This window comes from Vidua macroura, chromosome 16 (assembly GCF_024509145.1).
Source record: "Vidua macroura isolate BioBank_ID:100142 chromosome 16, ASM2450914v1, whole genome shotgun sequence".
NCBI classification, from domain to species: domain Eukaryota; kingdom Metazoa; phylum Chordata; class Aves; order Passeriformes; family Viduidae; genus Vidua; species Vidua macroura.
This window is the reverse complement of record NC_071586.1, coordinates 7,320,729-7,342,840: the sequence shown is the minus strand read 5'-3', so window position 1 is coordinate 7,342,840 and position 22,112 is coordinate 7,320,729. Positions and strand designations below refer to the sequence as shown.

Below are 22,112 nucleotides of genomic sequence, written 5' to 3'. Positions count from 1 at the left end.
TTGATTATTCATGCTAGAAGCTGTGGCACAAACAGTTTTTTGAGTCTTTGTGATATTCATACTCTCTGCTTTTTAAAAATAAATACATAACTTGGCAGGGGCACAATGCAGCTGGTTGTATGGAATGTGGTGGACAATACCAGTGTCACATTGCCAAAAATAATCTGTGAGCACAGCCACAGCTTTCAGGTTAAAGTTGTCCCCATTCAATGAAGCAGCTATTTGCAAATACTAATCACAGAATATTTGGTTTATAAGAATAAAGATTTTGGTTTTATATGATTTATAAGATTTCACTTGGCACAAGAGGTCACTGGTAAAGCTGGTAGGGACTTTTCTGGTTAAACTTTCTTCCAATTGAAACCAGTCCCTTGTATCACAAAATATTTTGAAGAACCTGAATTATTATTATTTCCTCCCTTAAATGTAACAATTACTATTTTTTTCAACTTCAGGAAAAAAAAAAATTTCAGATTTTGCATGAACATCATATGAATTAGTTCTAGACAAATGCCTCATTTCCTGGGAGAATCTCTATTCTGTATTGCTGAGACTGGAGGAGTGTTAAGTATAAGATGACACTACCAAGGCCAATCCCTTTTTTAGTTATAAATGTGGATTGCCCCAAGGTAGGACAGTGCTGCTGGAAACCTCCCAGCTGCTCACAGCTTACTGGGCTCCTGCAGTGGTTAGACTGGCACTGCCCAATGCCCAGACTGCTGCAGAATTTACATCCCACCACTGCTGCTTCAGTTATGAACATTTCCTAAGTAGTATCCAAATACAGGTGAATTTACTTACCCACATTGTCATGTTAACTACATGGGGAGAAAATGACACGAGTGTCCTGTTTGCTCACTTATTTCTAGAAAACTTGTGAATACATGCAACATTCAGCAGCAATGGCCAGTTAGACTAAAATTTAGTTTGATTCAGATTTAGATAGATGTATATATCAAGCTGAGATTTCTCTTGTAGGCCCTAGGTGTTCATTCCAATGGAAGCCTTTTTATAAATAGGAATCATTCTTCAATAAGGCTAAATGCACTTTGCCAGAGGTGGCCTTTTGCTTAATTCACTTTGTGCAAATGGCCAATTGAATGAGTAATTTCAGCTGTGTCTTCTACGTGATGACTTAGTCTTGTGTAAGCATCTGGCTGTGCGTGAGGGGCACTGTGTTAGTCAGTGTGACAGGGTAAGAATGACTGTCTTTAATTCGCTTGAAATTCATAATTTAGAAGAGTTCTGGGCTTTTAACAAGACAGGAGAGAAGTCAAAGAAGACCTAGAAATTGAAAGCATATTTCTTTACATCTTTGTAAACACTCAGGGGAGAAAATGCCAGCACCATCAGTAACCCAGCAACCGAGAAGCAACAGAATCTGTCACTGAACACCCAGACAAGTTCACCTCGTTCATCTTCCCCAGTACATTCCTGGGGTAGCTTTCTCCACTGTGTTTAGAGAGATGATGGAATAAAACTGATATATCTACGTAAGAAACACATACAGAAACCTGTCGTAGCTAGCTATGCCTGATTTACATTGTTTTCACAAGTCTCCATGGCTGGAAGTCATTTCAGCAGTGAGTGTGGTGCTCATAATATTTTTAATGCAGTGAAATCATGTTTGACATATTGAATAATTGCCACAAGGGAACTTCATAACAGTAGCACCCATGAAGTACTGATTTAGCTCTACTCAGAAGACAAATCAATGACTGTAGGGTTAAAAAGTTGACACTTTCCTTACAGTGAAGGCCCCACCCATGCTGGTACCTTCAGTGCTGCCCTTTACTGAAATACAGCTGTGCTGGCATTCCTGCTCAAAGTGCAATCACAGATGCAGCCAGAGGAGAGAGATATTTGGAAGGTATGGATGGTTTGGAAAGAGTGGTCAGCTACTCATTGGTTCAAACCATTCTATTAAGAGGCTTTCCCCAGCTGTACTCTAGAGATGGAAAGGGAATGGTATAGGCTTACAGAAACTCCTGCTCTAAGAGTCACTCAGTTGCCTCAGACATGCCAGTACTAGAACTGAACAGAAACATGCTGAGACTTTTTACTTACTACAAAATAACAATTCCTTAAAATAACAACTGTTTCTGTGAAATTGCTGACTTAACCAACTTAGCCTTTCAAAAAAGTTTCAAAAGGTGTTCCAATAGTTTTTGGGGAATTCTGAAACAGAAAATATTATCATTTTTGGTTCTTCCTTATTAAAAATCAGTAACAGCAAGAAGAATCATCCTTTTATTAGATGATAGCACTGGTACCATTTTTGTCCCATTACCTAAGATCCCCTCCCACCTCAGGCACAGGTGTATGGGATGGGCAGAGCTCTGCATGGGCAGGGGCAGCCCCAGTGAGAACAGCAGAGGCTGCACCAGGCACCAGAGACAGGGAAGAAGTTAAAAAACACCTTTGGTTTCTTTTCTCTCCCAGCAATAAATCTGTTAACTGACTTCAGAGCTCCTGCTTATTAATGAGCTGTGGAAAGCCAGGTGGCTCAATTCCCTTAAAATCCTGGCAAACTGCAGGGATATTTGGCTCCTGCCAGATCCTGTGGGCACTTGGAGGATGGTCCCATCCATCCATCACAATAAACTGCCTTTCCCATAACTGACCAGCTTTCTGTCTACATGATCTCTATGCTGTGCTTGATGCTGTGGGAGTTACTGTATTGTCACCAAAACAGCACCATGGTCTCATTGCATATAATGGAGAAAAATGTGCTTGTCTGTGATTGCATAAGCCATGAGAAGGTTCTAGATTTGCCAATCAGCTCAAAATATCTCAAAATACATAGCCTAGAGAAACACTCAGCAAAAAAGATACACTGACCATGTTGAAATCTGTTGAAATTTAGGTTTGCAAGTTGAGTGCAGCATATAATTATGATCAAATGTTTTAGAGGCTGGAACTGAACACTAGAAACAACAAATAAATTTTATCTTAGAAAGAAAAGTATACAGGCTGTATTCTCTACTGAAAAGGAACAAATCAATTTCAGAAAGGGTATAGGGTTAGTGGTGGCATAAAACTCTACATAAGCAGTAATTGGGTCCTGTTTTTATGTATTTCTGCTACAGAAAACATGATCTTTGTATAATATTACAATACCCAGCATCAGAGGAGAGGAGAAAACAGAAGGACGAAGCATGCATTGTGAAGAAATCACCTAATGATAGTCATGAGCCAAAAAAAAAGCACATTTTACACTGTGATGCTTATCTACAAAACACAACATAATGCTGTGCAAATAACGAAGCTGCTCCTGGTTTTAAAAGCAGTGTAACTGTGAATGTGCAGCAGCCTGAGCCAATTTAAATGAGTTTGGCTCTTTTACTACAGAGAACCACTCTACTGCCCTGTATTCAGTCTAACTTGGAACAAACTCCATGTTTTGCTTTGTATCTTAATGCTGCAGCGAATTCAGTATTGTCGGTGTTTAATTGTTTTGAAAACCTATTTTTTAGTTCAAAGATCTTATACAAAAATTGTTGTGTGTTGCCATAATTACTTGTCAGCTTTTAATCATACCATTAACTGTTCAAAGTACAGGTCTGCTGTACTCAAACACCCACTTTGTAATAAACGCTGTTTTGTTGCATTAAATTTCAGGGCATATTTTGTCTAATCTGTACTCAATAGTGACGTGAAAACCTTAAGTCTAATTTACTTTTTACTTAATGCTTGTTGATTTTCTTTAATACAGATCCACCACAGATGAATAATGTCATGCCAACATCTCCCCTCCTTCCTCAGATGGCACATCAACATTCATATCCCAGCCTGGGACAGATCACAAACCCCTATGAGCAGCAGCCCCCAGGCAAAGAGCTGAACAAGTACGCGTCTCTAAAGGCAGTCGGTAAGTGAGCGGCGCACGCACGGCTCTCCTTCAGCTCAGCATGTTGCACTTGCTGCTGGCAGCTGACATTCTACCTCCAAGTTGAAAACAAGGTCTTGCTCATCTGGACTATATCAGGGTCGAATTTAATATGGAATATCATGTTACTTGGAAATGCAATGAAAATTAAGATAAGGACTGCAATTAAGGGATAAGAAAATGACATGCAAGGAGTGGTGATGATATGATGTGAGCTCATACATGCACACAAAACCACTCCATGCCCCTGCAAGACATTTTCCAGCAAGTTTCACCTGTGTTGTACACACAGAGTTCAGGCCCAGTTCTTTATGTCCCAAACCTGTGAGAAGTAGGGAGTTGGACTTGATGGTCCCTGTGGGTCCCTTCCAACCTGAGATATCCTATAATATCCCTACATATGCATTGTGATGTATATTTCCCACAGCTTTCTACACAAATGAGAGCGAAAAACAGCTTATGATTTAGATATCTGCTAGATACTTCCAAAAAGAGAAGGCACTCACACAGTTCTGAAGTAAGAGCTTCCACATTCCCTGCAATATGTTCATTAGTAGATCACTGGAGGAATGTTCTGAGATCTTGTGATTTCAAACAATTAGTGCACGACAAAACTCCTAATAAAGATCCCAGTGGTGGCTTATTTCTGTGCCTGATTAATATTATTTTAAATAAATGAGAAAACATCCTCAAAGAAACAGTTGTGGGGAGGCAAAAGGACAATAACGAGTAAAAAATTCAAAATAATTTTCATCTTGAATGTCTAAGTTTATAATAGTTTTCAGGGGCAGTAAGTAACTGCTTCACACCCTGTAATGACAGAAAGCCCCTTCTAGGCAATAATACATTAAGAACTGGGGTGTCTTTTCCCACTAACCCTTGCATAGCTTTCACATGTGGATGTTAACATTGTTTCCCCATAAATTCAGAATAATGCCACTCTCTCTGTTACCTGACAGAGATATGTATCTAGGAAAAGAGCAGAACAGCTCAGAGCTTTCTGACTGAAGAATTGAGTCTTCACCATGACAGAAAAAATTTTCATCACAAACTTACATTCCTTTATCTGCACTTCAGAAAATCAGACCTCTAACAAAATGTACATCAAAGTCCCATCTCAAATAGTTCAGTTTTACTTTAGCCTGTTGGCTTTATATCTTACAAGTGGTGTTTTAAATCTGTTTATAAAAACAGGGGTTAATAGCTTTCTGCTGGGTTTTGAATACCAAACAGCTTCACAATTCCTTCTTCAAAAGGTGCTACTGTGTAATGATGTGGTGATTATCACAGATGTATGCACTGATATTGAGCTTCTTTTTCAGATGTCAACTTAGGTCAAGCCAATCATCAAAGCTGAAAGGTATTTAAGCATAACAAAATGAGTGATGAAACACTCTAAGAAACTTCTCTCATCTGCCCAAGAGCCACTAAATGTACCTTTTAAAAAAATTATTAAATTAGAACTTATATATTTCTTGTGTGTCTGAGTACAAGTTTTTAAAGCAGCTAGATTATAACCATACAGTTAAATCAACCTTGAAAGATTGTGCACTTCAGCTCCAGAAGTTGTATAATGCCTCTCAGAATCTTAAACTAAATTAAACATAATTTCAGGGACATTTTCTTCCAGGGGGATTGCACCATCTTTCCCTGCTTTTCCTGTATTCTTCTCCTTCCTTCTATCTTTTTTGCCAAGTTTTAGATGCAGGTGAATTTTCACAAGTACAAAAGTGCTGCTTTGTGATCCAAACTTCTCAGCAGAAAACAAGAGAGGTTTTGAAACTGTTAGACATTCACACCTTCTGTCTGGACTTTGGGAACAAGAACTAAATACACTGGGATTTCAACCATTTTCAGACTCTCAAAGCCCTGATTCCTCCCAAGAGTACCTCCTGAGTACATGCCAAGGTCACAAAGAGGTTTTTCCCTGATGCCAGCCAGGCCTAGGTGTGTGACCACGCTGACATCCAGCTCTCCAGACTGCAGCGTTTGTGTTGGCTTTTGGAGAGTTTTGAAAAAGGAACAAGGAGCTGGCCAACATCAAGCCCACCAGTACAAATTTAACCTGACAACATCTTTTGAGCAACCAGACATAGACTGAGTTCACCCTGACCTCATGTCACAGGACAAGGCATTTTTTGCCTGCCAACATTCAGACTTGTATTTATGGATCCCCACAGCCAGTTAATGAATGTGTGTAGTCCATTCCCTTTTGCATTCATTGATAGTGGCTTGAGGGTCCATTCATTTACCACAAGAGAAACTTAATAAGGGATGTGTTCTATATTTCTCCATGCATTTGAGGCAAAACCATATTTATTTAAGTGCCCCTTACTCTGCATGATCACATTGTTTGGGTGTAGTCCACTATACTTAACCCTTTTCTTTAATAACCCTTTCTTTAATAATGGAGAAAGAAGCAGTTCTAATGTTTTGTAGCAACTGTAGCTATAGTACATTAATATCCCTCATCAGAAATTGGCCAAAAGTGGTAAGAAGTTTAGATAACTGAAAAAGTGAAGCTTTACCAGAGGCAGTATTAAATTAATTTCTACACAGCTGCTTTCTTCTGAACTACAGATGTCCTAAAAATTTGGCTTATTTTAGAATTGAGCTACTCATTCCTCAGTGATTTTCTGCTGTGAAAATTCAGTTTATGGAAAAGTAGTGAGTCACATTAATCTCTGTTTTGATCATGTTCAGGTTCTCCATTAGCTTCAGTAAAGATTCAAGTGCTTGTGAAAACAAGAGAGTCCTTGCTATCAATTTGCATTGTGCTACTGAGTAAGAATGACCCATACTTTGGTAGTGAGAGCAAGCTGATCCCCAGGAAGCAATTTGAAAGCTACCTCATAGTCCAGGTGACAGAGCTTAGCAGAGTGTGGCTGGACATTGGACTGCTCATGCATGTGTGCCACGCAATGTGTGCATTGCAGTGTCTGATTCAGCACCACGGGGGAGGAGAGAGTTGAAAAGGCTGCTGTGGATGCCTTTAGCTTTAAAAGGCTAAATATTTTTACTTGAATAATCTCTAAGTGCACAACCAAACACTTTTACACTCAATGAAAGAGGATGTTGTCCTCATTTCTTGTTAGGAATTCCTTTCTTTGCTGCAGCCTCCAGAATTCCTTAAGTACTGACCATGGTTGTTGACCAAATTCACCTTTTCCTCTGACTGCCTGCTGGCATTTACATCTCTGAATGATGTGAGGACATTGTGTGCCTATTTTGTATTCTCAGATGAGTGCCTGGAGTACAACCATGTACTGGTGAGTTGAGTTGTGTTTACTGTTTTCCTTAGTGCACTAGAATTTTATTCTCCTTCTACCTTGGCACACACACCACCAGGGAATAATCAGCAGAAGGCAGAGGACCACTTGGAAGATTAGACAGAGAGCATGCATTTCCTGAACAAACAGATAAGAAATTTGCCTCCTAGCATCTCTAGCCTACTGGCTGACTGCTCTGACTTATTGTTAGGTGCACTCTGCTCATCCATTAGATTTCCATTTTCAAGCCACAGAATCTCTTTTCAACAGTGCCACATTTTTCCCACCTCAGAATGTGAGAGACTGTCTGAGGAAAAGGGTTAACAAGCTCCAAGACCAGTCCCAGCAGAAGTGGTCATTGAATTTTGTGTGGCAGTAAGCACCCAGTGTTTAGAAATTTCAATTTTTTTGGTCACCTGAGCAAACATGATCCTGGTTTTCTTCACTGCTTTTGCAGTATTTGATTATTTATGTGAAGAGTGCAGAAAGAGGTTTTTCTGCATAAATTATTCTTATTTCCAGTTCATCAACCATGTTTTTACTCCACGCTTAAATGGTTATTGCTCACTTAAGCAATACTGACATGCCTAAAGCTACAAGTGGATGGAGATCTTGTAGCTGAACACCTTCATGAAATTCAAGTCCCAGGACATACAAAGGTAGCTCATCACAAATTTTCATGCACATCATTTGGACATTCATTTGGAAAGCATGAACAGTCCAACTTCAAATTCCACTCTACTAAACTGTAAGAGTTGTAGTCCATCCTGTTGCATAAGAGTTTCCTAGAGCTCAAACAGGCCTCATTAACCTGAGTTATTAGTTATTTATCCAGTCACACTGTTCTGCAAGTCTGGCTCAGTAACAGTTAATTTTCTTTCCTGAATTTCAGGGAGTAAAAAGTTATTGAATATCTTTAGACCTTCTTGCAGAAATGAAAAAATACACCAAACCCAACTTCTAAATCCCCAAAGGACTCGGAAAATGATCACCCAGCTGCTGGAGAGGTGCACAAACATGCAAGTAAAAACTGAGAATACAAATGTTTCTACAGTTTAACATGATTTTCTGTTTCTTTCATGAATTTTCTTCTTCCCTTCTCACACATACACACAAACATTTGAGGAACTGACTGGACATTGTCAAAAAAAAAAAGACAAAATAAACATAAAATGGACAGAATTCCTTCCCGAAGCACAGACCGAGAAAGCCTTCCCTGATACTGGGAGTTGTTAGTCTCCTCTGGGATTAAATCAGATCTAATTGATTTGCTATAGTGAAGCTAGGAGGATATAATTGGCAGCAGACCCACCATCACATCTCTGAGTCTACAGCTCCCAGCATTTCTTGAAGCTGCACAGTTCTTTGATCCCAGAGGAAACATTAGACTGTGATCCAGCTCTCCTTGCAGTTGCAAAACTGTAAAGTGAGATTCTGCAAATATGACAGTCAAAGAATAAATATTTCCTGGTTAGGTCCCTGCAGAAAGTAATGTGGCCACAAGTGTGCTAAGGCACCAGGCAACAGCTCCCCAGAAAGGTGAAGCATATGAGCAAACTGACCTGGTCCTGCGTCCTCTGCACACAGAGAAGGATTCCCAGGGAAGATCAGCCGAAGTTAGCTCTGGGCTGTTATCTTTGAACCATCGTCTTGTCTGATGGGAAATTTGTTGCTGCTTTCTCCTGAGCTTCAAACCTTCAATTTCCATAGAAATGGCTGTAACTCTGTGCTGGTACAAGATCTGTCTCTCACCATGAGACTCTGTACCATTCCCTGTAGTTCACTGTGCTCTGGCCTGGAAAGAAACACTGTAATTGGAAAAATGGAAACACACAACATGCCCATGCATTCACAGGTTTGATACAGTCCACTTTTAGAAAAAGCAGAACTACAAATTTATCGGACGCAATATGTTTGTATTAATTTACTTTCCAATATCAACCACACTGTTACACTGAGAGGTAAATATTCATGTTTCTTTGGAAGGCTGAAAAAGGAATTGTGCTTTCTTTTCAAAGACAAAAAAATTTTCAGTTACTACTTCCATAAGCAGTTACACAAAGATGGATCAAAAATATCTTGGGCATAGGAGTATCTCACTGGATTTAACACCATGAAAAGCAGGGAAGCACAGATTAAAGCATCACTTGTAATATCCAGAGGGTGATTCAGATAATGATTTAATATATCCAGAGGTATGTGCTGTGTCATAAATAATGCTCAACTAGGCGATCTGCCCAACTCAACACGGGAACTACAGATCTGGCTCAAGAAAGTGTGACACAAAAGCTGAGTGTCTTTTTATTATTATTATTTACTCAGCCCAGTGTGGCTGGAGATTTTGAAGCTTTTGAGTGTTCATTTGTTAGTGAAGTCTTTCATATTTTAATGCTTGTTTCTACTTCAGGCACAAGAGAAAAGCCAAGCAGCACTCAGGAGCAAGCCTTGCTTTACCAACCCCCCTGCCAGCACCTTCCCTCAGCCTTCCCATTCCCCAGCCAGAGGAAGTGATCACTTCTTTCACTCACGTCTTCTGATGAGACCCAGCAAATTTCACAGCCTGCCCAGTGCATGCAGATGAAATTACAAGACCTTTTCTTGCTTCCACTAAATAATTTAATTATTTGATCTGTTATTTACCCAATTGGCTTCCGATACCCACAGGCACACTGTCATAGGTAAATATAAAATGTTTGGAGAGTCTTGATCAAAATATTTTTCTGTTTTATCATCCAGAATACTCATTTCTTCTTCCAGTGAAGTACTCATATTTTAATTATAAATGTGGTGTTTGTGCAGAGCCTCAGTATCTTGAGCTAAATCATCTGCTTTGCTGACATTCTTTTTTGGCTTTTTAAAAAACAACATTTTGCTGTAAAATCTACAGGAGGATATTCTTTCTGAGGATGGGGAATTGTGCTCTAAGCAATCAGACTTCCAAGCAGCCATTGCCCATTCCATCCTTTAGCAAACAGACAGATTTGTGAACTTTGGGGATGTTGGTCTTGGCAGAAGTGACATCATGGCAGGTGGAAGGAAACTGCAGATAGTCCTTCTTTTACAAGAAGCAGTTTCAGCACCAAAATAGGATTCTCTTAAACACTGCCATCTATGCTGGCTCATTTCTTAGACTTTAGCAACACACTGAACTTGGGAAAGAAAGGAAATCTGACCTTGAGGTGTATTTAGTTTAGGTTTAAACTTTAAACTTTTAGCTCTGTGGGTTGGACTCACATGTAGTCAATTTGGTTTTTCTGAACTTGGTCCACTCTCCAGTTATGTAATGGCTGAAGAATATTCATAAGAAGTTATTAAATCTTAACCTCTTTTTCATGCCAAAAGAGCAAATTGAAATCTGTGCATCCTAATTCTTGTTCTTGATGTTGATATTCTTTGCACCTATGCTCCCTACCACAGAGAAACAGCCTCTTTTTTTTTGTTATCAGCACATTAAAATAGTGAAAACTAAGTCTTCACCAGTCATTCATAAAAGTTCAACTTACAAACACCACTCCACGTTCCATCAGTTATGCACCATAGAGAACTCACACCCTTTCACTGAAAATTAGGTTGACTCTCTGGAAATGAATTGATTTTAAAAATCCTTATTATGTGATAATGAATAAAAATGAAATAAAAATCTCATTTTTATAAGACATAATGGAGAGATCTAAAGTAAGAGTACCAGAAACCCAGCTGACTGCTAGAGAATGGGGGTTTTGCTGTCTTTTGCTTGTCTTTTGGCCTTGAAGGTAGGAAACAAGCTTAGAGTAACCAGGTTTATTTCCATCCATTGAGATCAGTGGCGACCCCAGGAAGAAAGGAAATAAATCTAAATCAAACATGGCTTATTCAAGCCTATTTCTATGAAATGCTGATGAATTATGCATGAGATTTTTTTACATATTAAGTGAGGTGAAGACATGAGTGAAATTTCATGCTCAGGCAATAAAAGTGAGCCAATAAAAACAAGGCTCAGCTCATGTGGTGACAAAACCTAACTACGCTGAGCATTTTCACTTGCAGCTTTTCCTAAACATCCCTCTCTGTAACTGTTTTATTTTGCAATATAAACATACTTTTCATCCCACAATGCAATTTTTTTCATCAATTATTTAAGCATAGAGATTGATCCTAAAGATATGAAAACAATGGTGAATACCTGCAGATAAATAGCAACACTGTGGGATCCCATCTCAAATCTAGATTGAATCTGAAGTGTGGCTTTCAACAGTTCCCACCATGGAGCCTACACATTGCACTACTTGCTTTTAATTCCACCCATTTTTCCCTCTGGACTATTAGCTTTGTACGTAATGTATGGCAATATTTTTGCAGGAAGAATTTCATACCCCAACATGTGATATAATGATTTAAGACTTTTCAGCTTTGTACGTGGATATATGTCAAAAGCAGAGTGCAGTGTTCTTCAGGATTACCCATGAACACAAAAGATAGTAAGACAACTGATAGGAATGAATCCCTTATTAACAATATCATATAAATAGCAGCAATTGTCTGTCTGCTATTTTGGTTCTGCAAAGGGGGCTCTAAAGACAGTAAATGTGTTTTTAAGGAATTGCACACATAAAAGTCATGGAGACCATTACTTTATTCCTACACATTCATACTATAATAACAAAGGGTTTGAGACATGGAGGGAGGAAGAGCAGTAACATGATCTGCAATGTACAGTTAATTTCTGCAAAAGTCTTTCTCTAACAGCTTATTTGAAGAAGAATGACGAGAAAAGAGAAGCTGAAAAAGAAATCTGATATGTAGTAGTTATGATACTACAGCATTAAAAAAATCAACACAAAGGTATCATTTGTTTCCATTCTAAGGAAAAGATGAAGTACAACAGGCAGGTTTTGCAGTGGGGAGGTTTGCAAAGCTTTCTAGGCTAAGGAAGGTGTTACTGTGGAGAGCAGCCAGGGCCCTGCCACAGGGGATGAGGCAGAGCTGCAGCTCAGCACTGCTGCTGCTCATTTTCCCCAGCAATGGATATGATTGCAGTTCCTGGGGAAAAGGGGAGAGAGGAGCTGTACACTCCTCTGTGGCTGCAATCTGGTGTGTCACTATTAACTATTCATGGCAGGGAGCTGCATTTCCAATTCTTCCTGGCCTGGCTGTCAGTCACTGATACTGCTGCCTTATGTGAGGGCTCTGCCTTGGACTTGGCCCAAGCTGCAGGAAAACCTGAAGGAACTCATTTTCTTCTGACAGGGCAAGTTTGGGAATTGCCAGGGAACACGAGTTCCTTTCAGTTCGACACACATCTCTGGTTTGGAAACCTCTGGCAACCATGCTCAAGAGTTTAATGATACAAATGCCATAGAGTCTAAAAAGAGGGAGACAGGAAAAGAAGAAAAATCCAGAACTCAATATGTATAAGTATAGCTATGAAATTACTTAATTCCTTTTTTTTTCCCTCCTGAGAAAAGAGTAGAAAAACATAACTTTCTAATAGAAAGTTATGCCAGAACTATTATGCCAGAACTATTTTGGGGAAAAAAAATCAACGTCAACCCAGACAAATCATTAAAAATCCTTTTAAATTAAAGCAGTTAAGAAACAGGTAAAATAAAAATAAATTAGGCAAAAAATAGCCATTACATCCCTGGGACTTATTTTTTTAATTTAACTAGTACAATTCAAAAAGCCTGTAGGCCTTTCTGTCAAGAAATAATAGTGTAAATCTAGTATGATGGCAGTTGAAAGGCATAAACATGCAAGTCTATTTCAGCACTAAAACCACATCTTAATTACATGTTCAGACTCCAAATTGGGTTCTCTGTGTTCTCATGCAGCTTCCTATGTGATCACATCTGGTATTTGCAGCTCATTCTGTAGCTGATTCAGACGTATGTGTAAGAGTTATAACCAGCAGTATACTAAAAGAAACAAAAATATCAAAGTATTAAAATTGAAAACAAAATTGAGTGCACCGAAGAATGCCAACAGCGACGTGTGAAAAGAAAATTCAATTATGTTCATGCTAAGAACAGTTATTACAAATAAACGTGGTCAGGAATAGCAGAGCTTTTTCAATGTTAGATAAGGTAAATTGACACCTGAAGGAAAACCAAGCAGGCTTTCTTCCCCCTGCAGGACACGGTGAGCTCTGCTCTGCTGTGCCCCACGTCCCCGCTGTGTGCAGCAGCCAGGGCAGCCCCTGTGTGCCCCCAGGAGCAGGGGAGCCTGAGCAGGCGCAGGGAGCCCTGGCTGCAGGGCAGGGCTCTGGGTGCCCAGCGCTGCTCACTGCTCCTGCAAAGGCACAGGGAGCAGCCCCTGCCATCCTGAGGAGGCTCTGCCCTTAGACAAACGGGAGGTCCTCACCAAGCAAAAAGGTTACAAACCATTTTGTGTTATTGTTGATGTATGGAAGTGTTGCAAAACTTCTGACACAATCAGATTTATCCTGAGAAGCATTAAAACCCACCCAGTGAAAAAGCAAGAAAGATTACTGGAGGAAGAAGTGGAAGAAGCCTTTTAAGCAAATCTCCTATGTGTTAACCTCTTTGGCTTTGGACAGCATTTTCAGAAAGCAAGCCAAACCCTCCTTTCCTAAATCAGTTTATGCTGCAGTCATGCTTTATTCAGAAGTTAAGCATGACAGCATGACTCCTTAGATGGTTTCTATTTCAAAAGGCACGTTTTCATACCATATATAAGGTTTCCAGTAAAAAAACCTGATAAATATGCTTAAATGAGATAAAATGAAATAAATATTTCACAGTAGAACTTTTAATATTTATTTGCCATTGTAGATGCCATGAAAGCCACAAGCTTAGAGGGCTTTAGGAAAAAAAATAATGAAAAAACAGATTTACAGTTGCAGGACAGCCACTGGCTGCATTTTCAAAGAAAAGTCAGAGATTTTAATACATAATTCTCTTAGACTTCTTTTACAATTCCATCCCTTTGATCAAGAATAGAATTGGTGCTCTTACTTCCTTCTAAAATTTATCATTTATTGTACAATACTGAACCAGCAGTTTAGCATGTTGGTGCTTGAATTTAAAATGTTAAATCACTTGAGGATACAACCAAGCAGTGAGATCTTTGTCTATCTGCATGCAACAGATTTCATGTTTGCTAAAAACACTTACAATTCTAATGTTAATTTACCATGAATCAGCCAGACACCATTTGTTTCCAGGTTAACAGAGCCTATATTCTGATTAGTCAGGAAAAGTCTTGTTTTTCTTATACTGGTTAGATTCAAGTATCTGCATGCCACTGGTCCCTAGGTTAGGCAGAATGTGTGTGTGTCTGGAGTATTTTGATCAAAACAAAATCACAATATCACTGCAGCACTTTGCAAAATTGAATCATAAATATTGCAATTTAATACTATGTAAATCAATGCAGGCAAGTATACAAAGCCCAGCTGGAAAATCTGTTTTACATGTCCAAGGAGAAACCTGCCTAAACTCACACAGTAAATAAACATTTGGAAAAAGAGAAAGAAAAAACCTGACTTTACAGTGTCGTGCTTTTTGGCACGTTGTCAGAAGAGGGGCACTTCTGCTCCCAGACATGTGGCTACTCTTGTGTTCCAGGGAATGGCAACCCTGCTTCTGGTGAACCACACATCCTGTCTGATGCCTGAGGAGTCCATCCAAATCTATCTCAGTGATCCCAGCCAGGCAGCAGACTTTGCTGTGGGGGTTAAAGAGCATTGCTGAGACTGGAGGCTTCACTTACCCAGTCTAATTATATTCCTGTCCTAAACCATTCCTAATGTGTCCCAAAACCCAGAAATATTCTGGCCTGCTCAGCCTTTCATAAACTGTCATAAAAATAATCAAAAGAAGAGAAGAAGTGTTTGGGCCTACATATTTATCTTTTTTCATGTCTCATATCTTGCAATAATTTTATTTCACTGGGAAAACAAAATGTAGTCTTGTGTCTGGAGGTGGTCAAGCTCTTTTCAAACAATGTCTGAGAAGAAACGGTTGATATGGTTTTTCTTTTCATGCTTGGTCTCTCTCCAGATCACTGTAAGAAATCAGTAAATAGATGAAGTGGTAAAGGGGGCCAGGAGAGGAATAACACTGAGCCACAAAAAGTAGGTTCTACAAAACTTATGTGGGGTTCTATGCATTATGTGTTTTTCTTTACCTCTGTCAGTAGTAGGAAATAAAAATCATGGGAAAGAATCCAAAGACATAAAATAGTCTTCATTTTCAGAATGTCTTGTATAAAGGCAAAATGGTATTAGGAGAAAATCAAATATTTAGGACAGAAATCAATGCAGGCCATAGGCTGAATTCTGAGTTTTCAAAACTCAATACAAGAATGAGAAGGAGGTCTGTAAAAATGATTTTAAATGGCATTGGTCCTTTTTTGAAATTTAGTACGGTTTAAAATTGCCCCAACTTGTATAGAGCCACCCTAGTGCCTATGAGATGAGAATTGTGACCAGCCATGAAATAACCACACTCCCTCCTCTTGGCCGCAGACAGATCTCTCACATCAACCTGCCCATTCCCCATTCTTCCAATAGAATCTTGTTTAGCAGAAATTTCCCCATGCAGTCTAATTTCCAACCCACTTCATATTATGCAGAGTAAATTCTTCTATGGTCCATGATAGTTGGTGAGCCCCTCAATTCAAAACACAGGGCATTAGCTCTTTGTTTTACTGCATGGAATACATTTTTTTGTGAAATTTTTGGATCCAATTCATACCTAGGGGCATCTAATACAACTTCTGTCTGGGTGAGTTTTTTCCCCTCACCCAAGAACAAACTTGTGCTAGTGTACAAATGATACTTTGATTTTCAGATGAAATCCTGCAAGAGCTCTCACACAGAGCTGGTGTATGTCCCAGAAGCCTTTGAACATACTGTCTTAGATGCTACCTTGGAAAGGCAAATGAATAAGCAATCACACACTCAGAGAGGATCAACAGCACCACCAGAGGCAGCAGCCCAGTATTTCCCTGGGCAAAATTCTCATGTTGTCTCTGAGTCAGGATTCATTACCCTTCTGTCTTTCCTTGAGTTTCACTTCCATTACTTAGAGAAAAAGAAGTTTCCCACAGCTTCAGGTAATGACACCATGGTCTCAGCAAACCCATGGCTGTGGAAGCAAAGCCTTGTTACAAACCACTGTACAGAACATAGGGACAGCCTCACAGAGAAACTTCCCACAAACAGGCACTCACTTCATTTCAGCTGTAATAGGATGTGCCACTGTAGCAATTCTCTTGCTGTTGTGTCCTTAGCACTTTCCACTGGCCTGCTTTCTTCATCTCTAGCCCTTCATTTGAAGTCTTTTTGGCTAGAATAAAGCTCTGCATTTCATAAACTAATTCTTAAAATATGTTCAGATAAACAATTCTGCAAACATCTAGTGAGAAACAGTGTCTGTACATATTTTGATATCTTTGACTGTAACTGTAAGCTCACACGGAAGTTTTGATTTGGGGTTTTGATTTTGTTCTTTTAGTGTCTTTAGAGCTTTTATAAGGGCTCACTCCTTTGGGGATTCTCTTCTCTCACTTCAGAGGCTTCTTCCCACTCCTAGGTGCCTGTTTTCACAAAAACTGTAGGACAGCATTGTCTTTCAGGATTCTACATTCCCCACAGCCGTAAGTGGTGTGAGTATTCACAGCCACATGATGGACTCACAGAGAAAAAAGCATTGTCAGTAAGTAAAAGAGTTAAAACCCCATGTAATATTTTACAAGAAAAAGAAAGCATTCACAATGGTAAGGCATGGCCACATGACTCTATGCCACAGTGCTTACACAGTGACATTGAAGGCTACTTAAACTGGGGAACAGAACATTACACAGTTTCAGGGCCACCTCTCAAATATGGCTTATATTCAAATAAGCTCACTGAGAAATTCTGGCCCTTTGGCAGCCACAAGGATTTTTGCCACTGATATTCAAAAAAACACATTTTCATCCATGTTATTTACTTGGTAAGAGACTCACTGGTTTCCATGCTTTTGTTACATAACTATGGATTATGAAGAAAGATGTGAAACTTCCATGTCATGCCAGGCTCACACTTAAGGTTGGGAAAAAATTCACATTTCAACATTTTTTTCCAGATGAACAGTAAAACAGTAACTAAATTTATGGGAGGAGCACCTTAAAGAAGTAAAAACCTCACAGAAATATTGAAACTGAGAACATTTTTATAATTAGATACCAAGAAGAAGGAACACAATAACACTCAGAATTAAAGCCCTTCTATTATTATTTGGCAATGTTGTAATTATAATTTTTTATTCCTTTTTCAAACACAACGGTGATATCTTTAAATCATATTTTTTCCAACCAAGATACAGAAGCAATGCAAAAGGCACTTCTATAGCACCTTTCTTCCAAAATCTCAGAATACTCTACAAATAGCAATTCAACTTCCTAACACAAGTACCTCCTCCAATGTGCTAACAGCTCATTTTACATCAGGTGAAACCGAGGCAGAGGGAAGTTGAGTCATGTACCTAAGGTCACATAAGAAATCCATTTTCTAACTCCAAAACACCTCTTTGGATGGTTAAAGTCCACAAAATATTTATAGGGTCTGCTTAAGAAGAAAAACAAACTCCCTCAGATTCACAGTTGATTTTTAAAGTAGTTGGCTTCAGGATACTATTAATATACTTTTCTTGGTAAAACATTTGTTACAAAATCATACTCAATATTACTGTTCTGAATCTTTTCTGCTTTGAAAATGAAAAGCAAAGACCTGTTTCTACACTGTAGTAGCATCAGGTCACGCACACAGGGCACAGCCCACTGCTATTATGAAACCTGCATGAAAGAACAAGGACGGCGCTAAGAGCTGCCAAAAGCCCTCTTGAGCAACTGAACAATTCACGTTTATCACTGCTGATTTTGCTCATATTGGCTACAATGGTATCTCCTCCCCCACTTTTAGGTACCAGTGCCTGTGTGTCCACCTGCACGTGCAAGCAGAAAGAAAACAGGATGGAGGGAAGTCAAAATGTTCAGTGCAGGGTTGCCTGTCACTGCCAGCACTGAACTCCGAGGCACAGGGAAGAGTCCTCAGGCAAAGCCTGCAAAGTGTTACTTGATCAGGACAAACACAAACAGCAGCTCTCCCACACTGGCACTGCCACACAAAACACAAAATCGGCCACTTGGCAGCTGTTTGCCAGCTTTCTGCTTGACTTTGCTGATGAGGATTTACAGTTCCCATCCTGGTTTGTTTTTTTCAAGCCCAGTTTCCAGAGAACAGTTGAGAAGTCCCTAGAAAGGACTATGGACTATGTTAGTTAAAGCAACTTCAATGGACCCAAATTTACAGAATTAATTGTTTCGCTTTCTGTGTGGTTTTCCACAAGAAACAAAGAGTTGAAAATCTCGATTTTTAACATGGCATAAACGAGCAAAACCAACTTGAGATGTGTCAGAGGCACAGTCCTTGTGAGGCTGATTTCTTCCTCCCTGTTTCAACAGTGAAGGTCTCCTTTATATACAACAGAAATACGATTTACTCTTCTGTAGGACATCATCCTCAGTGTGATTGGAGTGGCATATCTAATGGCTGATAAAATTCAGAGACCTGAATGTCTGATAAAATTCAGAGACCCAGGACCATTGCAGTGGGAAAAGGTGCCCGTGAGAAAAAATTAACAGAAACTGAGGACGTAGTGTGAGCTTGTTGTGGCCTCAAAGGGAAAAATGGCAGGCAAAGCTAGGAAATAAAAATATCTGCAATTTTTGGTCATTATTGACATAGCTGCACTGCCACTGCTATTTCTAGAAAGAGAAGTCATTATTTACCTTGCAGCTGATTAAAGATCTTGGCTACAGAAGACAAATTGCTGCAACATAACTAATATAAAATAAAAACTACAAACTTATACATTTACTCTATTATGTTAGATTAGCTAAATTTTAAATTTTTGTATGCAAATTAAACTAATTTAAATGTGAAACAGGCATACAAATGTATCTCTATTAAAAGCTGGACATAATTAACTGTGCTGAATTTAAATTATATAAGCTAGTGTGACTTTTCATAAATAGCCAAGGTCTAAGTCATATGACATGGAAACTCGTTCCCCTAACAGCTGGCCTGCCGTGCCTTTGATAAAAATTTATATAAATGAAGACTTGTGTGAATATTCACAGTGCCTTTTCTACAACCATTTTTTCCAATTCTTGATAACAGATTAATGAGATAATAGTAATGCAAATGCATTTCCAGCCTGTTTTTATTCATAATGGTTCTGTGACATTCAGAGAATATTAACAAATTAAAAGGACAAGCCACATGTAGAACTGGAAACAGCTCTTTCAGGGATAAATAGGTACAACTTCTTGATTATTCAGATTACAGCTCTAAATGAAACAACTCACTCCAAAATCAAAGCAGAACTTCACAGACTCTCTTTGTAACACATGACAGGTCTATCAGCAATTGCAACTGCACACCCTGGGCTGAAATGAGAGCAGGCCATTATCTACATTCTGTGATTTGTTTCAAGCAGAAGACACCTGTATGCTATAGAAAAGCATTCACTCAATGCCTGAAAATGGAAACAGATGGAGTTGGGTAAAACACACAAAGCCCAATCTGACAGCACAGAAAGGAGCAATTTCAGCCCACTGGAGATGAAACACCTCTTTAATGACACAATTAAGGATTTAAGAGCAGAGTCCAGTTGCACAATCATTTATTCAAAAAATGTCATGAGGTAATAAATAGCAACTGCCTTTGGTAATATTCCTCCCTGATAGGGGCCAGGACAATGGGGATGCACAACTGAAGCCTGATCTTGAAGATTAACATGATGCTCCTGGGAATTTCACTGCCTCGCATAAAGATCCAGTTCAGAACTAGAGACAGGGAGAAAATTCAAAGTGCACCAAAAGCCTCCTAGGAATACTCAGGCGAGAACAAAATAAGGAAGCTACGCAAAAAACAGTGCAAGGAATTAAAAACCTCATGAAGGCAAAAGGAGATGAGCTGTACATACAGCTAGATGTACCAGATTTCTGCAGAGAAGCCTTACGTAGCATGGCTTCAAGGAAAATGATGGATCCAGCTAGGGCACAGCAGAAATCAAATCCAGACTGACACAATATATATTCCAAGCACACCACTGCTGATTAACACAGTGCCAGTTGATCTATGTATTTGACACTATCTTAAATGAACATCTAAATTTTTGAAGCGGGAAAATAAACACTCTTTACATTAAAGGAAAGATCTTTAAAAATGAAATTCAGTTAAGCTTCCCTTAAACCTCAGTCTCAAAATTGAAATGAGTTGCTGGATTTCTGCAGAATGCCTTTAGCTTCCTAAGCATGGTTCATAGTTTCAAGCAAGGCCAAATAAATGCCAGCAATAACAAACTTGAGCAAAAGCATACACTGGAAGATATTTGCCTAGGAAATCACAGAGGGCAAAATCCTGATTTGAGAACTGCAATGCAGTATTTGTTGGCAGGGCTGTTGCTGTATTTCTTAGTGGCACTGACCCCAGAAAATTATGTCAGAACCTGGAATTTAGGATTTTCACGGTCCGTAAAATCACAGGGTAAATACCCAACCTTCAACAACCCAAAGTATTTTCAGCCCCATAAAGCATTAGTGAACTTCCGACCATTTAGGAGAACAGATCCCATTCTCAATATTGTCCTGAGGCATTATTGAACAGAAACGGGTCCAACTCATCACACACCACCAGACCTTACAGCTGGCTGGGTTAAACACCCACGAGCCACTTTGCATTTAAAGGGCTTGGCTCTCACACAGCAATGTGACCCAAGATGCCTCAGTATTCCCAGGAAAGGCTGTGTACTTCTGTAGGATTCCCAAATTTCCTGTGCTATGTGACATGAACAGTGATGAGATTCATAGGACTTCTCCCCATAATGTAAATGTCAGTACAACCTGAGTGATTTGGGGCAGGGACAGTCCTTTCTTCAAGGGCAACAGGGTTTTGTCTGCATGTATGAAAGCCTGGCACAATGGCATCCAAAAGTCTGTTCCAGAGCAAAAATAAGGGCCGGGAGGTGGTGTGGATTTCTCTTACTGATGTACCAGTAAATGTTCTGGTCTGCAGATGTAAGATCTACTGTAAACCATTTTTCTTGTGTCCAACTGATTCTTTTTGCCCCCTCTCCCTTTTGACCCCGAATAGCTGACAAAGTCAACGATGACTTCTACACCAAGCGCCGACACCTGGCCGAGCTGGCTGCCAAGGGGAGCCTGCCCCTCCACCCGGTGCGCCTGGACGAGGAGAGGGCCTACACCATCGACAGCGGGCTCACCAGGCAGAACGGGAAATCCAGGATGGGCAAGATACACACACACCCCCTGGGCTACAACTCCCACTACAAGACCTGGGATCCCAACGACCCGTCCCTGAGGCGGCAAGCGTTCACAAACAAGGGCAAGCACGGCATGGGAGACCCGACGCTAAGTGACCCGCTGACCACCCGGAGCCAGCACTACTTGGGCCCACAGCCATACTTCATAACCAACAGCAAGACAGAAGTAACTGTTTGAGTTTGTTTTCTTTCTCTTTTTTTTTTTTTTTTAATGAAATCCTTTAAAAACCACATGCAAATGTATACACAACACAAACACTCAACCAAAAGGCAAAAAAAAAAAAAAGAAATTAAACAACAAAAAAAGAGTAAACAGAAGGAAGGACCTTCCACCTGGACACTCTTGGTATCCAGCCAGCTGTAGGCCGAAGAGTGGGTTAATACCATTCAGCAATACACACTGAAGGTTGAATTATAAACTCCATTTGTATTTCACAATGGAACACAAACCCTTGTGACTAAATTTTTTTACTTGAAACTAAAATCCATGATGAGAAGTAGCACAATCTAGAGAAACTTTATGTCTGCTTAAACATTTACACTATGTTCCTGCCTTGAGACAGAGGAAGAGAGAGAGAACACTATGCTGTAATATATTATTTCAGAGAGGAATTTTGTATA

General features: G+C 39.5%; 1 protein-coding gene across 2 annotated transcripts in view; it reads left to right on the top strand.

The window, feature by feature from the left end:
- The window catches only part of SHISA9 (shisa family member 9), a 173,955-nt gene extending 152,286 nt beyond the window's left edge, over positions 1 to 21,669 (top strand). For both annotated transcript variants that reach the window (XM_053991805.1, XM_053991804.1), the window contains 2 exons: positions 3,716 to 3,871; positions 21,302 to 21,669. In XM_053991805.1, the coding sequence (XP_053847780.1) occupies positions 3,716 to 3,871; positions 21,302 to 21,669 (524 nt within the window). The remainder of the gene's footprint in view (positions 1 to 3,715; positions 3,872 to 21,301) is intronic.
- The last annotated feature ends 443 nt before the right edge of the window (positions 21,670 to 22,112 follow it).